This window comes from Telopea speciosissima, chromosome 9, assembly GCF_018873765.1.
Source record: "Telopea speciosissima isolate NSW1024214 ecotype Mountain lineage chromosome 9, Tspe_v1, whole genome shotgun sequence".
Lineage (NCBI taxonomy): Eukaryota > Viridiplantae > Streptophyta > Magnoliopsida > Proteales > Proteaceae > Telopea > Telopea speciosissima.
Window position 1 is genome coordinate 35,984,257 of NC_057924.1, and position 9,274 is coordinate 35,993,530.

Genomic DNA, 9,274 nt, shown 5'->3' on the forward strand with positions numbered 1-9,274 from the left:
GGTAGTTTTTCACATCTAAGGTTGAGGCAATCCTTATCTTAGTACACTTTTCATTTTATGTGTTAAGTTGAGTCCTCTTGCTCGGGATCAAGAGTAGTTGAGTCCTGTTGCTCTCAATCAAGATTAGTTGAGTCCTCTTGCTCTCAATCAAGATTAGTTGAGTTCTCTTGCTCTCAATCAAGATTTGTATGAGTTCTTTTGCTCATTCTCAAGATTCTATTTAGTGGAATTCTCTCTAAGGTGAGAGAAGTGGACGTAGGCAAGTATTAGCCGAACCAATACAAATCTCTTATGTTATCTTTGTTATTTATTTACATTTCATAGATAACTTTTTATTTTCGTAATATTTTTTATATTCCACTACCTTCACCTATTCACCCCTCTAGTTGAATTCACAGATGGTACTCGCTACCACTAGGACCCATAAATAAAAGAAGAAGAAGAAATAACTTACTTAAAGCCGAGCTAAGATGTTCCTACGAATGGGTTGGTGATCATTCTCGACGATCCGAATAGAATGCAACGAACGGAGCTACGCAACCTCAGATGCTTCAAAGGATCGAAAAAAATGAAGAAACAAATCTGTTATTTATAGAATAAAGGAAAGGGAGAAAGCCCGATGTCAATGGTCAAGATTAAGCAGGAGGAATGATTAGGATCGCTAGACGGTCAGAGTACTTGGAGTGCCATTATTAACCTATTGCCACGCATCAATCTGAGAGGTTCTGCTCTAGAACTCAAAGCGACTGATGTCCCTTCCCAAGGCCATATGGATAAGTGCTAGGGGTGTTAATGGGCCAGGTTGTGTCGGGCTTGCCCTAAATCCTAGCCCAACCCTAGGAGCCTTAACCTAAACTCAAGCCCAGCCTGGCCCTGCCAGGGCCAAGCATACCCTCAACCCAGCCCGACCCTGGCAGGGATTTCCCAAGCCCAGCCCGAATTGACCCTGAATATCTTGGACCATTGAGTTCTGGTACTAACAAAGCCCAATCACATCCCACTTAACAAAGCTCAGGCTATAAAAAAGTGAAATTTTTGGTAAAGAGGTTGTTTCAAGACTCTAACCAAAGACCACTTGGTCACAATACTACAACCTTGACAATTGCACCAAAGCACATTCCATATATGGTTTATAAATATATATTATATAATACAGGGTTAGGCTGGCCCTGTTAGGGTCTAGACCTCAACTCAGGCCTGGCCCGACCCGACCCTGTTAGGGCCATGCAAATATCAAACCCAGGATGACCCTTGCTTATCCCTAGGCCCGACCCAGCCCTGTTCGGGCTCACGGCGGGTTTGGCGGGATCGAGCTGGCCAGGTTTTTTGACACCTCTAATAAGCGCATTAAATGCACTACTAGCGCTGCCAGAGGACCTAACGGTAGGCCAATCTATGACATCGATCAAATTCCTGAACAAAAATATACATGGGCCTCTCGGCTTAGTCACCTAAACCAATCTCAATCCAAATGAGTGGGGGGCATTTGATATACCAAATTTTCACTCACCAACCATGAGGTGACACATGACAATTTGAGATTGCCTTGAATTCGATCCTCCTAAAAGGCTAAACCAAGCACTTAACGTTCATGAGGGATTACTCGACCCTTAGGGTAGGCCCACAACATTCGTGCACGGTTCTACACAAAGCAAAATATGAATGAGGATACAGTATAGACCAAGAGACGCATGGAACCTATAAAGCATGAGCCAACCTTCCATGTTGGCTATCAAGTGTGGTCCCCAGGATTAACTGAGGCCGAGCCTTGAGATCAGTCTGAGAAATTGCTCAGGGCACCGAGCTTGATAACTAGAGCACCATGCCGACTTCTGCAGGAGACAGGTCGACCGGATCACCGACCTAACTTCCAACTAATCTCGCCTCAAGATATCCAGAGTACCAGCTTAACGAAACTAACTACTTGCTCGACAAGTAAGCAATCCTGTGCCGTAATTTTACCAAAGAAGGACTGTCCCCAGAAAAAAGGAAGTACTTTCCTAAAAGGACTCCACAATTAGATCTGCTACCAAAACTAGAAGACTTGCCAAAATGGGACTCTTAATGACTGCCTTTCACCATAGGCTTATTAATACCCAACGTAAGAATCAGGTAAGGGAATCAATCCATTCTTTATCCTCAAAATTGTATGCTATGAGAAAATCTGACTTAGGCATCAAAGAGTCCTGACCGGTCGAAACCGACTTTCCCTTGCTTGTTTGTTCTTCTGTTCAAGTCATCACCAAGAGAGCGACTGGACGCTTTCTTACCACAACAGCTCTAATTTTTCTAATTGCAAACTCTCCTTTATTTTCAAAACAATGTAACACTTTGGTCCCTGTCGTTAATTTGAAAAGTTAGACATTAGTTTTAAGGAATCTAATGACCAAAATGCCCTTCTGAATAACCCACAAAAATTAAAGATTAAAATGACCAAAATGCCCTCATCTTCCCCAAATCGTTTAAGGTTGAAACTGAAAATTTTTTCTCCAAATTGGTTAGGGTTTAAACCCATTGGAAAGCAAGAGATCAGATTTTGTACTCATGGGAAAGAGAGGAGAAAAGGAGTCTCAGTACAGAGTTGAAGTATGTAGCTGCATATTATTTCTGGTTACAGTTTCAGTAATGTTTCTAAACTTAAATTTCTCGTCGATTTCTTGTTTCCTACATGAGATCCACTTCTTCAGTTCTCACTTTTCTGATTTGATTTTCTGGATCTGATTTGTTATTACTGTTATGTCTTCTGTTTACTGTTTAATCATCAAATAAGATCATTATTTGATTCTATTCTGAACCCTTAAAATCCTGCATCGATTTTACTGTTTCTGGCATCATTTCAAGAATCTTAAATCCATACAGGATTCCTTCTATATTGGAATCTGGTCATCAGATTCACTCCAAACTTAAACTTTGCAGGTCTTTTTACCCCTTAAACTAAATACTCGACCTCAATTCTAGGTCCATCAGACTAGTTCGAATAGCCCACCGAGTTTTCTCCTAAATCTTGGTGAGAATGACACCGAAATACGTTTTCCATTTGACCATTGGGGTTTAGGAAACGCAAAAATAGATTACCTCAATAAAACCAATGACAGTTCAAACAACGTTCGGTCTTAATATTTCATTAAGTAGAATATCATATTGGGCATAAGCCCATAGCTTGCAACGTTCTCAAATGATTCGTTCACTGCAAAATTGGATTAAGAAAAGAGAATGTGAAGGATTTAATTAATCATGAGATTCTCTATGGTCTCTCTTCCTCCCACCAACGGGAATGACTGAAGCATATCATATTTTGTTTGGTTGCACATAAGAGTTCTGGTCATCAGAGTGAATTCCAGTGTCCACCATTCTTGAATTCAGAAAATGGGCTTCTTCTTCTTCGTCTTCTGATTCGTCTATGATTGGGTAAGCAGACAAAGACTGGTCACTAGTATTCATGATTTTGGTACTCACCATATTTGGATATCTGCGATTATTTCTACCTTCTCTTCGTCCAATACAATTTTTGTTTGATATGATTTCTCCAAATCACAATCTGACAAAAACCCATCCTTTGGATCGAGCAAATGATTCTCAAGTGAGAACTCATCAATCGATTCAGTTTCTTTTATGTGAACATTCCAACAACAGTCCAACATATTATAAATTAGAACCCAAATCGGTTCCTTGAAACGATCGAAAATCACATAAATGAGAGAACACTAAACGATTTGGGGAAATCGTTGAAGAAGATTGGATTTCAGAGAGGTCTGGAAATCGTTTAGGGTTTTTTCGATTCAGTTCCAAACCTAAACAATTTGGGGAAGATGGGGGTAATTTGGTCACTTTACTCTAATGGTCTTATATGGTTAGTGAGGGCTAGTTTGGTCATTCTACCTTTTCAAGGGCAGAATGGTCTATGAATGGTCAAAAAAATCCAGCGATTTGCACATAACGTTTCAAATTAATGGCAGGGACTAAAGTGCTACATTGTTTTAAAAGCAGGGGAAATTTGCAATTAGAAAAATTGTAAGGAGATATTTGGACAAATGGGCATTTTCAGGGAGCATTTGACAAAAACCCTAAAAAAAAACATAAAATTTCCCAATCCAGCGACTCTGGATTTCGACAATTTTCGTGCTCTATTTTCTTTGTGCTTTTCTTTGCTATCAGTGGCTTCTCTGGACACGAAAGAGCTCTGTCACTCTACCCTAAAAAATGTTTGAGAATTCATATGAACGGAGTGAGTTTTCCGGTCATTATCCCCTCGGTAAAGGAAAATTGAAAATTGGAAGTCTAGTCAAAGTTTCTTTTTCAAGGAACCTCGCTATAATCTCTGAAGAATTTTTTTGTGGTAGAAATAATCTCTGAATATTCCGATTGTACGAGATTGAGTGCGAAGTAAGGATCACGAAGAGAGCATAAAATCATAACAAGAAGGAACACAGGTTTACGTGGTTCAGTCTTTCGAAGAAGCTTACATCCACGGGACAGCTAGTTAGCTGAACTACATACGGTTGTGCGTGATTAACAAAATTAAGTCAACCATCGTGACTCTTATCTTGATATTTATTCATAACAAGATTAGGACTCTGCTGACTTGGCGATCCTATCTTGCTAATACCGATATTGCTGAAGTTTCTAATTTAATCCCCAGAATCGCTAACCACAAAGGTTCTTCGAACGGCATCTCTCAGTATTTGATATTTAGGTGAGACCAGTTGAGGAAAGAATATAAGAATGAAAACCCATCCTGCAATCTTTTTTGCTTGCCTTATTTTAAGAGCCAGACTTTCATTAAACATTTATTACTTAATTTCTTTAATACTTTTTGGGAAGGTGTGGGTTCGGTTGCCCTCATAATCCCTGGTTACCAATTTTCTTCGAAGTAGAAAATTCTGGTACTTATTTGTGTGAAATCTCTCTCGGTTTTTGGTTTGGGCTGGCGTTTCAGGTCTCCGACAGTGTTTTTCTAAGCTTATCGTGGAGGAGAAAGATTTGATCATTCTATTTCCTATTTCGTTTTGGGTTTCTCGGTTGGAGAAGTCTTCAATCAAACCCTCCCTGTTCTGGTTCGAGTTGCAGAGTTGCAGGTCTCCCCATTTAACGACGTCATGGTGCTATCGTTCCGTTTCCTGGCGTTTCACGGATGATGAAGAAAAGCGTTTCAAGCGACGAAAGTTTTCGGCTGTCTACGCCTCTGCGGATCCTTGATTGACCCTTCAAGGTACTGTAATTCTTCGTGAAAGTTACCATATAACGCTTCCTTTACTGTTCGTTAATCCATAGGTGTTAATTATATGATTGGACGATGATTGGACGGCTTAGATCTCTTCTGAGTCTGATGTCGTGTAACCACGAACCACCAACCTCCGAAGTAACTGAAACGTATATTCCTCCATTATTTCTTGATTTCTCCCTTCCACTTCTTTTTCTTAGTGTTTGGTAGAAGGGATTTCTTCCTTCCTCTTCGCTTACTGTATTCTTTGGTTTTAGTAGTTTGTTGTCTCCTTCCTATCACCATCACCGTCAATGTCCTTCGACCGCCTATGTACTTTACTCCTTAGCCGTCCGATGATACGTTACTCTATACGTATAATGGTGGTCTCACAGCTTTTCTTCCTCTGATACAATGGCGTTCTTTGATTGACTTTGGTATTTAATATTTATTTACTGAATGTTTTTATGAGCATTTGATAATATTGTTTATTCTCGAATAAAATATTAATTGCATGTAGAGCGGCCCCTACGGAAGTCGGGATCCTGACGGATCTTTATCGCCTTCAATACTCCTGGGGTTGCTGTGCGCATCGTACGGTACAGCATCGTCCATGTGTGCACGATGAGATCCATTGGACACACATGGGCAGTGCTGCGTCGCACGATGCGCACAACACCCCCAGTAGTAGTACTAGGGGCGATAATTTTTCGAATCGGATCTTTATCGCCCCGAGTACCATTGGGGTTGCTGTGCGCATCATGCGGTGTAGCATCGCCTATGTGTGCACGATGGGACCCATTGCACACACATGGGCGATGTTGCGCTACATGATACGCACAGCACCCCAGTAGTACTAGGGACAATAATTTTTCGCATCATGCGGTGCAATACTACCCATGTGTGCACGATGGGACCCACTGTGCACATATGGGCGGTGCTATACTGCACGATGCACACAACACCCCCAGTAGTACTGAGGACGTTAATTTTCTAGATCCTGACTTCCCCTACATCCCCACCCTAAAGTGGGGAAATGACCGCCTTTCTCCTGCCATGGGGGTAAGGTGGTCCTTATTGCCTTGCTACGGAAATAAAAGATCCGGATCCAAAAAAATAAGGAGGATTAAATTATGAATTTATGCGTCAAAGTTGTGTTTTTGTTACGGTCTGATTACAGAGTTGTGTTCTATGGGATGTTAACGCGCTTTTCTATGTGTTGTGTTGTGTACGTGCGTGTCGCTTGAGCTCCTCCTGGTTAGTGCTTACTGCTTAACCTCTGTTTCTTCCCGCGTTTAAAATCTACTTTTACGCTTGAAAAAAGAAAAGGGGGAAGAGAAATAGAAGCACTAAAGCCACGGGACATCACCGGCCTCGGTTGGAGTGTTAAAGCGAAATGCTTTTTCTTTCTCAATCTATCCTTCCTGTGAACACGCTCGTCTCTCCTTTCTTAAAGATCTTCTCTGCGATGATGCACACGTAGCCCCTAACGGCTTAGCCCCCACCCCCCCCCCCCCTTTTTTGTTCTTCTGCTTTTCCAACCATTATCGGCTTCTGATTGATTATTATGCTTCAGATGGATTCCATGAAACCGGAGACAAGATCGAACGTCAATGGCTTAATTCGCACTTTTGCCAAAGTTCTTCGTTTACGTGCAGCTGGAATCGCTACGGATAGTGGAAAAATTCGTCGACTGAAGTCTCGAAACAAGCTCAAGCTCAAGCTCAAGGATGATGAGATTAACATTATCGAGCATCATTATCAGTCCAATGTCGATTATATTGCTTTCAACGGACACCAATCCAAGTCTTACAATTATGAAGATGAGAAGCTCAAGAACCGGGCGGCCATTGAAGCTTTTTTAGCGAAGCTCTTTGCGAGTATTTCGTCTGTGAAAGCTGCTTATGCGCAGCTCCAGATGGCTCAGTCCCCATATCACCCAGATGGCATTCAAGCTGCAGATGAGATAGTGGTTTCAGAGCTGAAGCATCTATCGGAGCTGAAACAGTGTTACTTGAAGAAACAGATGGATCCTTCCACTCAGGTGACGCAGTTGTTGGCGGAAGTTAAAGAACAGCAGAGCCTCTTGAAGACTTACGAAATCATGGGGAAGAAATTCGAATCACAGCTGAAGCTCAAGGACTCTGAGATTACCTTCCTCAGGGAGAAACTGGAGGAATCCGAGTCACAGAATAGAGCACTAGAGAAGAAACTAAATCCAAATCCAAGTGGTTCCAGTGGACCTCTCTCTGTTCTCTTCAATAATCTCCACTTGTCAGGCTTAAACCCCAATCACTTGTTAATGGTCCTTCGCTACGCAGAGAAATCCATTAGGAGCTTCGTGAAGTTGATGATCGAGCAGATGAGATCAGCAGGGTGGGATCTTGACGCCGCGGCCGATTCAGTCGAACCGGGCGTGGTCTACGGGAAACAGAACCACAAATGCTTCCCATTCGAGTGCTTCGTGTGTAGAGAGATGTTTGACGGCTTCCACATCCCTAACTTCTCTCTCCCAAATGTGTTCGAGCCCGAAAGGGATCAACGCCAGCGCTACTTCTTCGCCAGATTCACAGAACTCAAATCGGTAAAACCCATGGAGTTTCTAACCCATAAGCCCCGTTCTCCGTTTGGGAAGTTCTGCAGAGCCAAGTACCTTCGGCTCATTCACCCAAAGATGGAATCTGCCTTCTTCGGCGATTTGAACCAGAAGAACTTGGTAAACGTGGGAGGATACCCAGAGAGTGTATTCTTCGCTACGTTTGCAGAGATGGCGAAGAGGGTTTGGCTTCTGCACTGCTTAGCCTTCTCTTTTAAACCCGAAGCTTCGATTTTTCAGGTTGAGAGAGGGTGTCGGTTCTCTGAGGTGTACATGGAGAGCGTGGCCGACGACGCGCTATGGTCGCCCGTGGATGTGGTGAAGGTTGGATTCACGGTGATTCCGGGGTTTCGGATTGGAAAGACAGTGATACAGTGTCAGGTGTATCTATCTACTGCGTGAAAACGGGTTGTGTAGGGACCGTATGTCGTGGATGATGCGAATCTTCTTTCGGCCAACAACATTAATGATGTGAAGAAGAAGGAGCAGAGCGAATCAGTGAAACTTCTGGAAATAGGGCTACACGTGAGGAGGGAATGGAGAGGAAGCTATGACGTGGAATTTGGAGCGGTGTAGAGAGCCAGACAGGCGCTCTTTCAGTTGCTCTTGTCACAGCAGTGCCGCAGTGGGAATGGGGACCAGCAACGGCAGGGTGCCAGTTGTTTGGGTTTTCTCTCTCTTCTTGTTTTGTGGCGAGCGAAGGATCGGAATATGCAAGAATTGGGGTGTGTATAGGTATGCTAGGACATAATAGGAGTACAAATATAAATTTTTTGGGGTTAGATAATATATATATATATATATATTTTTTTTTTTTTTTTTTTTTGATAAAAAGAGTTTTATTATGAAAACGTGAAAGTTCATGGCTGAGGATTACATAGATCAACAAGTCATGGATCGAAAATGGGCCACACCATTGTATACGTTATCGATAGCGTCTTTCTTGACTGTGAGTCGACTCAATTATTGTTCTCCCTTAGAACCTGAGTGAAAGTACATGTATCAAGATAAGTACAAAGGTGAACAATATCCTCCAAGATGCTGCAGATGCGTAGATGAGACACAGATAGCCCGCCTTGCAAGTAAGTGATAACCTTCTTATTATCAGATGCAATAACAACATTGTCATAGCCCTTCGATATGCACTCCAATAAGGAAGAACAAATTGCCATAACTTCCCCAGTAGTAATATCCTTAAAACTCATTGGAATCAATACAGCATGATTGGGCCGGCCTAAAAAATTCAAGCAAAAAATGCCAACACCACCCGTAGAAGATCTAGGAAGCAAACTAGCATCCCAAAAGATTTGAGTCGTCCCTGGATGGTGTGAGATTTCCCTAGAAACTGCTGATGAAGAGACGGTCACCGATGGAGATTGTACAACAATAAAATTCTCTGATTCATAAAATTCTATGAAATCATGGAAAGAGGTCTGAATAACCTCAAGTGGAGACCAACACCGTCTGCCAAATACATT

General features: G+C 42.2%; 1 protein-coding gene across 1 annotated transcript; it reads left to right on the top strand.

The window, feature by feature from the left end:
• Positions 1-6,734: 6,734 nt before the first annotated feature.
• Positions 6,735-8,258, top strand: LOC122639470 (protein GRAVITROPIC IN THE LIGHT 1-like). The gene has a single exon (XM_043832339.1). The coding sequence runs from the start codon at positions 6,768-6,770 to the stop codon at positions 8,196-8,198; it is 1,431 nt and encodes a 476-aa protein (XP_043688274.1). The 5' UTR covers positions 6,735-6,767; the 3' UTR covers positions 8,199-8,258.
• Positions 8,259-9,274: the final 1,016 nt, after the last annotated feature.

Coding starts and splice junctions, on each gene's coding strand:
- LOC122639470 (XM_043832339.1), top strand. CDS start 6,768: ATGCTTCAGATGGATTCCATGAAACCGGAGACAAGATCGAACGTCAAT.